Raw genomic sequence first — 14,321 nt, forward strand, 5'->3', positions numbered from 1 at the left:
AGCATTTTCGACTCAAAGGAAGTAAAACAAATGTCTTACTATACACTGTACACATACTCATTGTATAGTTATATAGTAGGCTATACAGTTGGGTAGGAGAGAGAACTACTTTTTGGTAGTATAACGGCGCAGTAATCACTACGACCACGGACATTTCGGGGAGAGCTCTACCTCCCCTTTTCGTAATCAAGTCACATGCGATTTGCTCCAATCTAAAATATGTCCACTAGTTGGTATAGTCCGGTTAATATGTGAAAAAATAGTTCACTTTTTCATAAAAGCACAAAACTTGGTACACTTGTACAGTTTGGGGTGCTGAACCTTTTTTAGACGTGGAGCCCTCGCAAAAACTCCTCCTAGTGGCCATGGCGGGCATTTTCCTTTCCGCCATAGCCCAATTGTGTATTTTGCTTCATATCTCCTGAACCAAACATGATAACACAGAACAAATGATGTCTACCCCTATGTTTTGAAGGTCAATGATTAAAATGATACCATACACAACATCATGAAGTGTTCAGGTGGCCATGGCGTGCATTTTCCTTTCCGCCATAGCCGAATAATGTATTTTGCTTCATATCTCCTGAACCAAACATGATAACTTAACACTGAACAAATGATGTCTACCCCCATGTTTTGAAGGTCAAGGATTACAATGATACCATACACAACATCATAGTTGATTAGATGAATTACATACTGTATTCATTACAGTAATTGTCACTCAATATTTAATTTAATTTTTTCTTGTGCTACCCGAATTAAGAAATGAAAGTAATAATCAAATTATGTGGAATGTATTTTTTTAAAATCTTGTTATATGTATTAAGATGTACAGTAGCATTAAACTAGAAGACATGTTTTGATGCTGCTTATGATTGCATTCCGTAGTCCCTCTCTGGTCCGTCTCATCAACATCATTTGTTTTGATGTAGCCAAGATCAATGGGAAATGCCTGTTTTTGTGGAAAAGCACATAACAGAGCTGAACATGGATTCTGGATGGACATACTGCATCTAATTTCCTCTGGATGTTCAAAGGGGAAAGTGAAATGTGTGGTTACTTTTCCCCAGACATTGATGTTCTGAAGTCAATGTTGTGCTTGTATGAAAGATATGATTTGAATTCACTATGTTGGCTGATAAGGATAATGGAAGGAAGTTTAGACAGTAAAACTACATATACAGTATGTTACCTATGGTTGCCAGCCAATGCCCTCTTACTACTGAGTCAACTCTCTTTATTTGTGACAACCAGACTAGTGCAGAACACAAGAGGCAGATGGAGAGTAAAACCCAAAGCTGGGTGTATTTATTGATTCCGGGGAATAGGGGCAGAGCTTCTATGAAGCAGGCAGATCAGGAGGGTCAGCAAGCAGCGCAGGCAGGTAGAGAGGGCAGGCAGGGCAGGGCAGTGCAGGCAGAGAGGGCAGGCAAGTTCACTCCAAAGTGCTCTTCAGGTAGCTGCTCCCCTCTCACAGGTAGTAGAGGAAGTCATCCAGGTTCATGTTGGGCTCTCTGTGGATGCTCTGTCCCACCAGGAAAGCAAGCTTGTGGGCGAGGAGGGGCACGCACACATGCAATGACATTTTTTTATCAAGTCACTGAACACTGAAGTCACTGATGCTGTGGGGATGCTAGAATTGTCCCCATTATGATAAAATCCACCATCCCCCCCTGATTTTCTTTTACAACTTGAGTACTGTGCATACTGTATAGCAACGGTAAGATGAAAGTCTGCCAACCAACAAAAGAAGTATATTGTTGTGACATTTCTATGGATAGGAGGGTTGAAGCTCATTTAATGGATAGTGGCAAGCACACAATAGGAATGTGACCTGCTACCCATTCTGAGTGAGAGTACGCAGGTGCCTGAGGCGGGGAATGTTTCTCCCTGGGTCTGAAGAGGGGAGAGAGAGAGAGAGAGAGAGAGAGAGAGAGAGAGAGAGAGAGAGAGAGAGAGAGAGAGAGAGAGAGAGAGAGAGAGAGAGAGAGAGAGAGAGAGAGAGAGAGAGAGAGAGAGAGAGAGAGAGAGAGAGAGAGAGAGAGAGAGAGAGAGAGAGAGAGAGAGAGAGAGAGAGAGAGAGAGAGAGAGAGAGAGAGAGAGAGAGAGAGAGAGAGAGAGAGAGAGAGAGAGAGGCTGTTTGTTTTGTGTTATAGTGAAAGGCAGCTGAAAGGCTGTTTGTCTTGTGATGGAGTGAAAGACAGATGAAAGGGGTGAGGGAGTGAGTGAAAAGCAGGTCCCTCTAGTACGCCGAAGGGATGGAGAGAGACAGGACAACAGAGGGAGACACTAAAACAAGAGAGAGAGAGAGAGATGGAGAGAGAGGGAGAGAGGGAGAGAGAGAGAGGGACAGGGAGAGAGAGAGAAAACAGAGAGAGGGGGATGGGGAGAGAGAGCGGGGGGGGGGGATTCATTTATGTTTGACCTGCACCCAAGGATATCATTTTGATGTCTTTCATTTGGATGGAACAGGAAAGTAGTCAGCCTCAGACTGACCGGAGTCAACATCACTCAGGGACGGAGGAGGAGAGACAGGAGGGACAGACAGAGGAGAGACAGGAGTGACAGACTTTCTAAATGTTGATTTTCGGCCAACTTTGTAAAAAAAAAGATCAGGTAAAGATTGGGTAATCAGTAAACGCGTATCAAAACAAATGAAGAAGGATGACACAGAGGAAGGCAATCAAAGGAAACTAAGGAGTGAAAGACAGATGGTGGTTCAGCTCAACGAAAGGAGAAGACTTTGATTGTTTTCCATGTTATGGGCAACAAGAGAAGTTGGGAACGTCAGGAATATGTCTCCTATCGACTCCTATCATCTCGTGGGAATTCTGATGTGTTTTCTCCCTCTCCAAGGTACAGTAAATAGCAGCTATACATAGATTTGTTTTATTATGTCCTATGACCGTCTTTCTTGCACATAAAGGCAAAAAGGTATTGTGGAGTGTGAAGGGGGAGTACATAGAGAGATACACGTTCAAGAGTTCAGCAGCTGACAGATAAGCCACAGCGTAGCCGAGGAAAATTCTTCTTCTGAAAAAATGTGTGCAATGATTGTGATTGCAGTGGGAGATTTTTTTTTTTTATCTTCACCTTGACTTTACAAATGAATTCTATTCCTTTACACGACATAACATTGTTATGTGTTTAACATGATCATACTTTACCTCAGTATCTACTGACGATCCGGTTCCAAAGCTCAATTCTCTCATTGATATGAACATGTGTTAAAGTGAGGCTTACATTTACATTTTTACATTTACATTTTTGGCATTTAGCAGACGCCTTATTCCAAAGCGACTTACACTGATACATTTGTACATTTGAATAGTAAGCAAGTGAATCATCAATCCACCAGTCGTAGCAGGAAGAGAATCCAGCTCAGGCCCGGGGCCACTGATAGAAGGAAAAACCTTCTTCTATCACCTTCTTCTAAACCTAGACTTTTTTTGGACACTGGAGAAACAGAGAAACAGTACAATGGGGGGCAATAGAAGTTTTTAGGGACACAGTAGAGGGGAAAGCGGGGGTCTTCAGGAGACGCCGTGCTGAGGGTCAGAAGATGTCTCAGGAGGAGCAGTTAAGGTGTAACCTGAAGAGATGGGTCTTCAGTCTACGACGGAAGATGGGTAGTGACTCTGCAGTTCTGACAGCCGTGGGAAGCTCATTCCACCAGCGGGGAGCCAGTGTTGTGAAGAGACGTGATCGGGCAGCACGACTGCCGTGTTGGTGTAGAGGTGGTGGGGCTTATCATCTTACCATCCGAGAGGAGGAACAGGAGTCTCCCCGTTCCCACACTAGCAGGCTCAGGAACAGCTTCTTCCCTGCAACTGTTCCTCTGCTGAACCCCCCACCCTCCCTCCACCCCCCAACAAGAGGAACATGATCTCCCAGTATCAGTGTACCCCCCCACCATACCTCTACTGGCTGCACACTCAGGACTTCAACTGAACTTTTTTGCACTATACTGCTTGTTTATACATACTGTATTTATTATGGTAATAATTATTGGTCTCCAATTATACAACTTACATGACATGTAACATACCACGAGACCTATTGCCCTTGTTCAGCTGTACATATCATATTGATATTCATCTCATGTACTATATATTATACAAATTTATTAGTATAGCCTACTGTAATACCTTACACTGTAATATCATGTCTTTTGCACTATGCCACTATTTGCACTTTCTGGTTAGATGCCAAACTACACTTCGTTGTCTCAGTACTCTGTACAATGCAATGACAATAAAGTTGAATCTGATCTAATCTTACGTTGCAGAACGCACACATAAGGTTAGTAGTAACTGTTGGACTCTATGTTGTAACAGTGCCCTCTAGTGGGAGGAGGTAGTCTCAGTTGTGAATGAACCCAATTTATACCATCAATTATATAATTTTTTAGATCTTTTCAAACAACCAAGTCATGATACACACATGATCAAATGTATGAGCCACACGATGTAGCCAAAAGAACACACATCTTGCGTCATGCAATTGAATGTATGGCTCAGGGAGGCTGGTGGAGGTAGACATCGGAGGACGGGCTCAATGTAATGTATGGGATGGAATCAGAAGGAACCATTCCCTATTCCGTTCCATGCATTTCAATGAGCCCCATCCTCCGATGTCTACCTCCACCAGCCTCCACTGCTATGGTTATATGACTTCGTTTTGTAGGTCATTCAAGTTCATGTACAGATATTACTGACGGGAAAGGCATCTTGGTATTACCATGATGGGATTACTCTAGTAGAGAACACAGGGATTACATTGAAGGCCAGAGAAGGATAGATGAGAAGGTAGTGTATGCTCCCTGCATGCAAACTCCAAAGATGAAGAGCTCCATTGTGCTGGTATTGATCCATTATATTTTAGTAAGAGAGGAATATGAAGCAGATGGAGATTGGATGGTTGGAGGTTGATCAATGGGGGACATAAAATGGGATTGAACCATGAAGCGTGTACTGTGTTGTTAGTAAAACAATCAAAGCAGGTGCATATACACTTTACAGTGAATAATGTATGTTTACGTGGAATGTGTAATTGTATGTAAAATAATGTTGTTTTTTCTTCCTTCTCTCCCTCTTCCCCCTCCCTCTAAAATCACTCCTTTCTCCTTCCCCTCTTCACACTCCTCCATCTTCCATCTTCCTCTCATTTCCGACTGTCTCTCTGTCTCTCTGTCTCTCTGTCTCTCTGTCTCTCTGTCTCTCTGTCTCTCTTCCTCCCCTTTGTTTCTCCCCCTAATTCTCATCATTATCCTACTCATCCTAAACAACATCCTTCTACCCTCCTCCCCTCCTCCCCTCTCCCCCCCCCCACTCCCCCTTCTCCCCTCCTCCCCTCTCCCACCTCTCCCCCCTCCCCTACTGCTCTCCTCCCCTCTCCCACCTCTCCCCTACTCACCCTACTCCCCCTCCTACCCTCTCTCCCCTCTCCCCCCTCCCCTCCTCCCCCCCCCCCCCTCCCCTCCTCCAGAGTGTTCCCACCCCGGGGCCAGGGCTCAGGCGGAGGACAGGCTGCTGAACACTCTCTTCAGCCGCTACAACAAGCTAGCGCGGCCCGTGGCTAACACCACTGACGTGGTCAGCGTACGCTTCGGCCTGTCCATCGCTCAGCTCATCGACGTGGTGAGGGACAATGACCCTTTGATTTCACTCCTGTGATATTGACATTTACACTTTTTTGACAGACACCTTTATTCAAAGCAACTTACAACAAATATATTTGTCTAAGTAAGTGAAACGTCTATCAGTCATCACAAGAAAAAGTAATCTATGCTAGGACAGAGGTCGCAGGTCGCAATTAGCTAGCTATGTTTTCTGTCTCACACTTTATCTGATTCAGTCAGATGGGGGTGGCATACTATGCTAGGCTGGCAGAATATAGTGTAACCGCATTATAAGTAATGAAATGCTTGACATAAACTATACAACAGGGTCAATAACTGGGGAAGGTTAATCCACAATGCATTTTCGTATTCACACTTAGTGTGTATTATCATCATAGCATAGTAGCCTATGTATATCAGGCTATAATTAGGTGGTACCTTCCAGGCCCGTGGTCCTAGGGTACTTCGTAATATCATAGCTTAGTATATCATGTGTTCAACTTGGCCCATATTAGGTGAGTGGTCTACCCCCCTGTCTGTCAATCTCACCCCATTTATGGTTATGGGGGCATATCTGTAGGAACACGCCCCATTGCCGTTTGCGGTTATATACAGTATATATATATATTATTATTATTTATTTTTATTTTTATTGATATGTGATATGATGCATGATCATCATACTAGAGATACAGATGACTCTAAGACAGGGGGAGACTGGTGGAGGTAGAAATCGGTGGACGTGCTCAGTGAGTGTAATGCATGAAACATGTGTTGATACTGTTCCTGAATCCGTTCCATGCATTCCAATGAGCCCGTCCTCCGACTTCTACCTCCACCAGCCTCCCCTGCTTCAGGGATCCTACGTTCCCTTATTATAATGAATTAGAATCTGTGGTGCTAATAGTATAGTATGACAGTTGAAACATGTGACCTTTCTTTTCGAGGGGTACCATGAATTTGCACTTTATCAGTCATTTAAGACCGTGATCATACAGTACATATCCCCTTCCAACAGCCAACTCGTGAGCTTAGAATTATAAGGTTCTATCTCCGTTTAGGGTAGTTCAGAGATACTGAGCGTCAAAGTTTTTACATTCCATTATGTTTTGTGAGATGGAACCTTTGTATTTTATGAATTACTAACTCAAAAATGTCAACATTTTAAAAATAACACCACACAGGCATTAATAAACACCTAATGGATCAGATTATGTAAAAAACTAAATTTGGACAAAAATGGAGATAGAACCTTATAATTCTAACGTCACGAACTCTGTCTCATTGTTATTTTTCTCCAAGGACGAGAAAAATCAAATGATGACCACAAATGTCTGGGTGAAACAAGTGAGTATCTCTCCATCGAATCATTATAGATACTGTCGACAATAGGGTTAGGGTTAGGGTTAGCAGTTTTTGGGCAGCGATTTGGTGTCGAGGGGTCTGTTTGTTGCCATACTGTTACTGTTGGTTCTGCTCTTTCAGGAGTGGTACGACTACAAACTGAGGTGGAACCCTAGAGAATATGAAAACATCACGTCCATGAGGATCCCCTCACAGCTCATCTGGAGACCGGACATCGTTCTGTACAACAAGTACGTTTAGGTTTTCACCCCAAAGTGTCATTATTGATCCACTATAGCCCCCGACATCCAGGCTACCCACCACCCTCAAATACATGATAGTATATACATATCAGGGAAGGCTGGTGGAGGTAGCTGATGCCTCAACCAGCCTCCCCTAATAGACATAAACTCCATCCAAATACCCTAAATACAGAATGCTGTACATATACATTCCATCCACATACTAACCATGGAGTTAAGATACTCTACCTCTCCATCTGCATACAATCTCACTCCAATCGAATCGTGCTTGTAGCTTGAATGTACAGTACATGTCGTGAGCTTAGAATTATAAGGTTCTATCTCCGTTTAGGGGAGTTCAGAGATATTGAGCGTCCAAGTTTTTACATTCCATTATGTTCTGTGAGATGGTACCTTTGTATTTTATGAATTACTAACTCAAAAATGTCAACATTTTAAAAATAACACCACAGAGGCATTAATAAACACCTAATGGATCAGATAATGTAAAAAAACAAAATTTTGACAAAAATGGAGATAGAACCTTATAATTCTAACGTCACGATGTGTGATTCGTTTGGCTCCTCCCCTCTCTCTCCTCTTCAGTGCCGACGGTGACTTCACTGTCACCCACCTGACCAAGGCCCACCTCTTCCATGACGGCTGGATCAAGTGGGTCCCCACGGCTATCTACAAGTCCTCCTGCAGCATCGATGTCACCTTCTTCCCCTTCGACCAGCAGAACTGCACCATGAAGTTCGGCTCGTGGACCTACGACAGAGCCAAGATCGACCTGGTCAGCATGGCCAGCAATGTGGACCAGGTGAGTGGCCAGTCAATGTGTACCAGGAGAGTGGGCCTGCACTGTGGACCAGGTGAGTGGCCAGGCAACATGTTCCAGGTGAGTGGGCCTGCATCGTGGACCAGGTGAGTGACCAGCACTGTGGACCAGGTAAGTGGGCCTACACCAGGCTGTGACGTTGAGGACACATCGTCTGTTATGGGTAAATATGAACGGAATGCCTTTCTCATTTCTCATCTCTCTCTCTCTTGCTTTCTTTCTCTTTTGTTCTCTCTCTCTCTTTCCCTCCCTCCCTTCCTCTCTCTCCCTCTCCCCGCCCTCTTTCCGGACCTGCAGATGAACTACTGGGAGAGCGGAGAGTGGGTGCTCGTCAGCGCCGTGGCCAACTACAACATCAAAAAGTACGAGTGTTGCCACGAGGTCTACTCCGACATCACCTACTCCTTCCTCATCCGGAGGCTCCCTCTCTTCTACACCATCAACCTCATCGTCCCCTGCCTCCTCATCTCCTGCCTGACCGTGCTGGTCTTCTACCTGCCCTCCGACTGCGGGGAGAAGATCACCCTGTGCATCTCCGTCCTCCTCTCCCTGACCGTCTTCCTCCTCCTCATCACCGAGATCATCCCCTCCACCTCGCTGGTCATCCCGCTGATCGGCGAGTACCTCCTCTTCACCATGATCTTCGTCACCCTCTCCATCATCATCACCATCTTCGTGCTCAACGTGCACCACCGCTCGCCGCGCACGCACACCATGCCGCGCTGGGTGCGCGCCGTCTTCCTCGACGTCGTGCCCGGCGTCCTGTGCATACGGCGTCCTCCTCCGGCCGTAGTCAAAGAGGGCAACGGCGGGAAGCTCGTGGAGATGATGCGCACCAGGGTCGGCCGCGGCGGCGGTGGGGGGGGGAATGGCGTCTGGGGCGGTGTGTGTTCTGGGCCCGGGGCCGGGGCCAGGGACGAGCCCTACTTCTCCCCCTCCACCTCCTCCTCCGCCACCTCCCCCCAGGGTGCCCGGGAGGACAGCTTGGCCCATTCGTCCTCTCTCTCCCTGGGTCGGCGCACGGAGACGGAGGCCCCCCTGGTGGGGCTACCGCAGCAGCAGCAGCAGAAGCCTCTGGGTCTGGGCGGGTCACTCTCCTCCAGCCACAGCCAGTACACCATCCTCCTGGAGGAACCACCACCACCACCCCGCTCCTCCTCCTCCTCCTTCTCTTCCACCCGGCCAGGCTGCTCCACACCGCCTCCTCCTCCTCCTCCCCTCCACCCCCACCATCGCTCCAGGGAGAAGCACCCCCACCACCACCCCCACCCCCACCACCACCACCACTGCCAGGCCAGGCCTAAGCTCCGTTCCCTCAGTGTGCAGTACGGCCTGGGAGAGAGGGAGAGAGAGAGGCCCCAGAGCTCTGTCCACGGTCGCTCTCGAAGCATCCAGTACTGCAGCCTGCACGAGGAGGCCTTCAAGGTAACGCATGGATGCTGGTTCAGGACCCCTGTGCTGTGTGTGTGTGTGTGTGTGTGTGTGTGTGTGTGTGTGTGTATGAGTGTGTGTGCGTATGTGTGTGTGTGTGTGTATGAGTGTGTGTGTGTGTGTGTGCGTATGTGTGTGTGTGTGTATGAGTGTGTGTGTGTGTGTGTGTGAGTGTGTGTGTGTGTGTGTGTGTATGAGTGTGTGTGTGTGTGTGTCTGTGTGTGTGTATGAGTGTGTGTGTATGAGTGTGTGTGCGTATGTGTGTGTGCGTATGTGTGTGTGTGTGTATGAGTGTGTGTGTGTGTGTGTGTGTGTGAGTGTGTGTATGAGTGTGTGTGTGTGTGTGTGTATGAGTGTGTGTGTGTGTGTGTGTGTGTGTATGAGTGTGTGTGTGTGTATGAGTGTGTGTGTGTGTGTGTATGAGTGTGTGTGCTTATGTGTTGGAGGGTCAGCAAAGGGAGAAGACAAATATCAGCTTGTCCCCCCAAAAATCGAAAATGCTTATTCTATTCTATTCTATTCTATTCTATTCTACTCAATTCTATTCTATTCTATTCTATTCTATTCTATTCTATTCTATTCTATTTTCATTGTATTTCATCGCAGAGCTTGAATGGTAAAAGCCTCAGTAAGCCACAGCCTCCTCTTTCCCAGAACCAGCCGCACCCCCTGGGGGAGGAGAGGAGGCGGAGCTGTCCTGTCCTGTGTAGGCGTCACACAGGAGGCGGGGGGGGTCCAGGCCGGGCAGACGTCACCCAGGCTGGAGGCTCCAGCAGCTCCAGGGATGCCCTGCGTCTCCTCTCCCTGTCCCCCTCCCTATGGAAGGCTGTGGAGGGGTGCAGTACATCGCTGACCACCTCCGAGCCGAGGACATGGACTTCTCTGTAGGTGGATGAGTGACTGAATAAGAATACAGTATGGTGTATGTTTTGTGTTGCACGCTTCATGCTTTGGAAGAGAAATCAATTCGTTCACAACCTTATGGGTTCTGTGCTGTTCTACGTAAAAAAAAGTAGTTCTAGTGCGAACGTGGGAGCTGGTGTTAGGGGGGGGCGTGTCTGTAATATTAGTGCTAATTTTAAGGCCAGAATTGTTCAGTGCACCTGACCGCTATTCAGCCCACCTGAGTGCATGCGAGACAGCGCCCCCTAGCCTAGCACTGTGGTAATTTCACCTGTTACTGCCGACGCAAACTAAACAATACACCTGCGCTTGGACCTGCTTCTGTTATATGCCGGCTGAAAATAGAGCCCAATCATTTGTACTGTCTGTATGAAATGTGTATTTAATGATTGACCATCTATGTCACACACACACACACACACACACACACACACACACACACACACACACCATAAATGATGCCAGTGAGTTCATGATGTGGCTACCTTTTTCAAGGTCACATGACCACTACAACAGAGTTAAAACCGGTTCACATAATAGGAAACAGTATGATCATAATAACAGAACTAATAATAATCAACATTGTCTTGCTAATTCTCTGACTGGACTGAGACACGGATGTATTGTAGTGTCCGTTGCCTTCCAGGTCAAGCAGGAGTGGAAGTATGTCGCCATGGTGATCGACCGCATCTTCCTCTGTGTGTTCATCTTGGTGTGCATCCTGGGGACCGTCGGCCTCTTCCTGCCTCCTTGGCTGGCTGGAATGATCTAGAAGCTCCATTCCTTTACTCAGGACTCAAGTTGTAAAAGACAATCAGGGGGGATGGTGGATTTTATCATATGGGGACAATTTTAGCATCCCCACAGCGTCAGTGACTTGGTAAAAATGTCATTGCATGTGTGCGTGCCCCCTCCCTCGCCCACAGTGTTTTACTCAATATGCGCAAAACTAAATGTTGAAATAGCAGTAATACCACGTTCATTGATAAAATGACATAAGGGATAGAAAGGGGGGAGGGCAGTTTTAGAAGGGGGATGATTTTGACTGTTTTTATTTAGGGGGGCCATGCCACCCCCCCTCAACTTGAGTGCTGCCTTTCCTTATCTCTTTGTCTCCTACTGTTCTTCTGCACTGACCTTATAGACCTGAACAAATGAAACCATCAGCTGAAAGTCGTCCTCCCTCTTGTCTTCTTCTGTCCTGTGTTTCCAGGTCAGTATCGTGAGCTTAGAATTATAAGGTTCTATCTCCGTTTAGGGTCGTTCAGAGATATTGAGCGTCAACGTTGTTACATTCCATTATGTTTTGTGAGATGGAACCTTTGTATTTAGGATATGTAGATAGAGAGAGGAGGACGCTGCTGCTTTAGATCATTGGGACGCACCTGGACTGGCTGTTGATACACAGGATATATTGAGGTCCATGAGCTATAAATAACAAATAAATGGCCAAAAGGACATTCTGAAAGTAAGTGAAATGTGTTCCAAAAAAAAAATGAAAACTAACTTGCCCTCATAGCTGGTATTGCACTTTTGGGCTGAAATAACCTCAATTAAATCTCTGACACAGTTTTTCACATTCCTCCGTGCAGAATTATTCCAGATGTGTGGCGTTTGAGGGGTGTCTTGTCTTGCATGCACAGCCAGTTTCAAATCACCCCACAGCATCTCAATAGGATTCAGATCCGGGCTTTCACTTCAGCCGTTCCAGAACTCTCCATTTCTTTCTTTTGAGCCGTTCGTTGGTGGATTTACTGGCATGTTTTGGGTCATTGTCATGTTGCATGGTCCACATCTGCTTTAGCTTCAGTTTTGCATGGTCTCACATTTTCCTCAAGCACCCTGTGATACAATATAGAATTCATAGTGGATTCTATGATGGTGAGCAATTACTTCTACAACTGCATGTTTGGATACTGGATTCTGATTGGCTAGCAACAGTGGTAAACACCCCCAACTCCCTTCAGTTCAGCTCCGACCGCATTTCCAGTATCAATGCGCCTCCCAATCAATCTGATTAAGAACACCTGTGCTGACTCCGCCCACTGTTTAGCCAATGTCAGTCGACAAATCTGGAGTGTCGTTCCAAGGCACCAATCACGAACAAGTTGGCTCAAAGCCAAGTGAATGTGGCCAAGCCTACAATGCAATCGTTAATGTTGTTTTATGGGACTATATTCTGTGGCGGAAGGATATATGTATTCTGAAATGATAGAAGTTGTGGAACAGCAGTCAGTCTTCGTCAAACGAAGAAGTGAGTGAACGTGCTGGTATAGAGATGGTAAGTAAGCACGCAGGTCAGAAAGAGAAGATGGAAGTACATCTGCCACGTGTTGAGGAAAAGCCCGGATGACCATCAACGCACAGCCCTCAGATGGACCCCTGATGGACGAAGAACAAGGGGAAAGCCCCAAAGAAACCTGGAGGAGAACCGTCGAGAGGCAGCGGGACATGCCGGGTCTGAGACCCCGGGAGGCGGCGGCCGCGGTGGCGAGGGACAGAGACCGGCGGCGTCAACTCGTTGGAGGCCCTACTCTTCACACCCGAAGAAAAAGGACCTTAGTCAAGTAAGTCAAGAAATGATTAATGATTGTACATAAATGAATTTAATGTTACAACTTACAACTGTGTATTTTTTAATAATGTTACATCTGTGTATTTTTTATAATATGTGGTAGCTTTTGTAGAAAAGCAATTAACCATTCGAGGGCAGGGGGTTGTGGAGACATTTACCACTGGTACAGGGTACTCCACAACTAGGGCTGGGCAAACAATCAACATTTCTTTTTCGATAATCGCAAGAATTAACGATCAATTATCGATTAATTGATACGCTTTATTGAGCTTTTTTTTCATTTTTCATTTCATATATATATTTTTATTTTTTTATAAAATCCCTTCTCAGACTCATACACATCTACAACCCTCTTTCTGCATGCCTCAGAGAGCTCGATTTATCTCTCCATGGTGACACCACTCACTTCAACAATCAAGAGCAAACCAAACTAAATGTCTGAGGTTTAAATAAGACAGGCTACTCCAAATTCCTCTCTAACAATGTTCTAATCATTTACACACAGAGTAGCAATACACAAAGTAGCAATACATGTGGGGGGTGTCTTGTTTTTGCTCACAAGAAAATTGCATTTCCATTAATTCCATTTTACAAATAGATTAAATATTTAAGAAAATAATAATTTCTGTTTCATTTGATTAGTTATATTACCTCCATCCATCAATATTGTTCAAATGAAAATCAAATGTCCATATGTTTAAATATGTTGAAAAAGACAATGGTTTTCATGTAGTATCCTATCTTTTTCACATGACAGCTGCCACTAGAACTGGGATACTTGTCTTAATTACTGTTCCTACTACTACTACTACTACTACTACTACTACTACTACTACTACTACGTAGGAACAGTATTGTTATTGGTGGTATACTCCTTATTATTCTTTTTCCCCGCTTTGGTCAAATAGCTCAAAAAGTCCCTGACCGAAAATGCTTTAAATGTGCATGCCACAACTAGAGAGCATCAGTAACTATGGCAGAAAGAATGACCATGATTAAACCATAGGTGGCGCTATAATAACCAAAAGTAAATAATTCACTTCAGAATGCTGGCATTTCCACCCCGGATGTATGACACTTGGTACGTATGTGTCTTTCCTCATGGGGAACATATTTGCCTCAAGAACCGATAAGGTCCGCCATGATGGATTTTTCTGAAGGTGCAAAATCTGGCCAAACTTATAAAAATTAACTTAAAATCACCTGTAAGTCTGATTGGTCCAACATTGCATATGGACATGCATGGTGCATGTCTCTCCTTAGGGTGTTAAAGGATAAGAGATCCATTCCAAGTTGGCGGAGAAAAAATATGACGGTCACAGTACAATTATAATGTCATAAAATCAGGATTTATACTGTGTA

The 14,321-nt window shown here is 45.4% G+C and overlaps 1 protein-coding gene across 1 annotated transcript; it reads left to right on the plus strand.

The window, feature by feature from the left end:
• Positions 1–5,513: 5,513 nt before the first annotated feature.
• On the plus strand, positions 5,514–11,156 carry LOC308171217 (neuronal acetylcholine receptor subunit alpha-4-like; the record flags this gene model as incomplete). Its single annotated transcript, XM_080546060.1, has 9 exons — positions 5,514–5,642; positions 6,926–6,970; positions 7,109–7,218; positions 7,816–8,032; positions 8,348–9,045; positions 9,292–9,475; positions 10,136–10,187; positions 10,307–10,365; positions 11,031–11,156. Exons 2-9 carry the CDS (start codon positions 6,941–6,943, stop codon positions 11,154–11,156), a joined length of 1,476 nt encoding a protein of 491 aa, XP_080402186.1. The 5' UTR covers positions 5,514–5,642; positions 6,926–6,940.
• Between the last annotated feature and the right edge of the window lie 3,165 nt (positions 11,157–14,321).

This window comes from Nansenia antarctica (assembly GCF_963989245.1).
Source record: "Nansenia antarctica genome assembly, chromosome: 15".
Classification (NCBI taxonomy): domain Eukaryota; kingdom Metazoa; phylum Chordata; class Actinopteri; order Argentiniformes; family Microstomatidae; genus Nansenia; species Nansenia antarctica.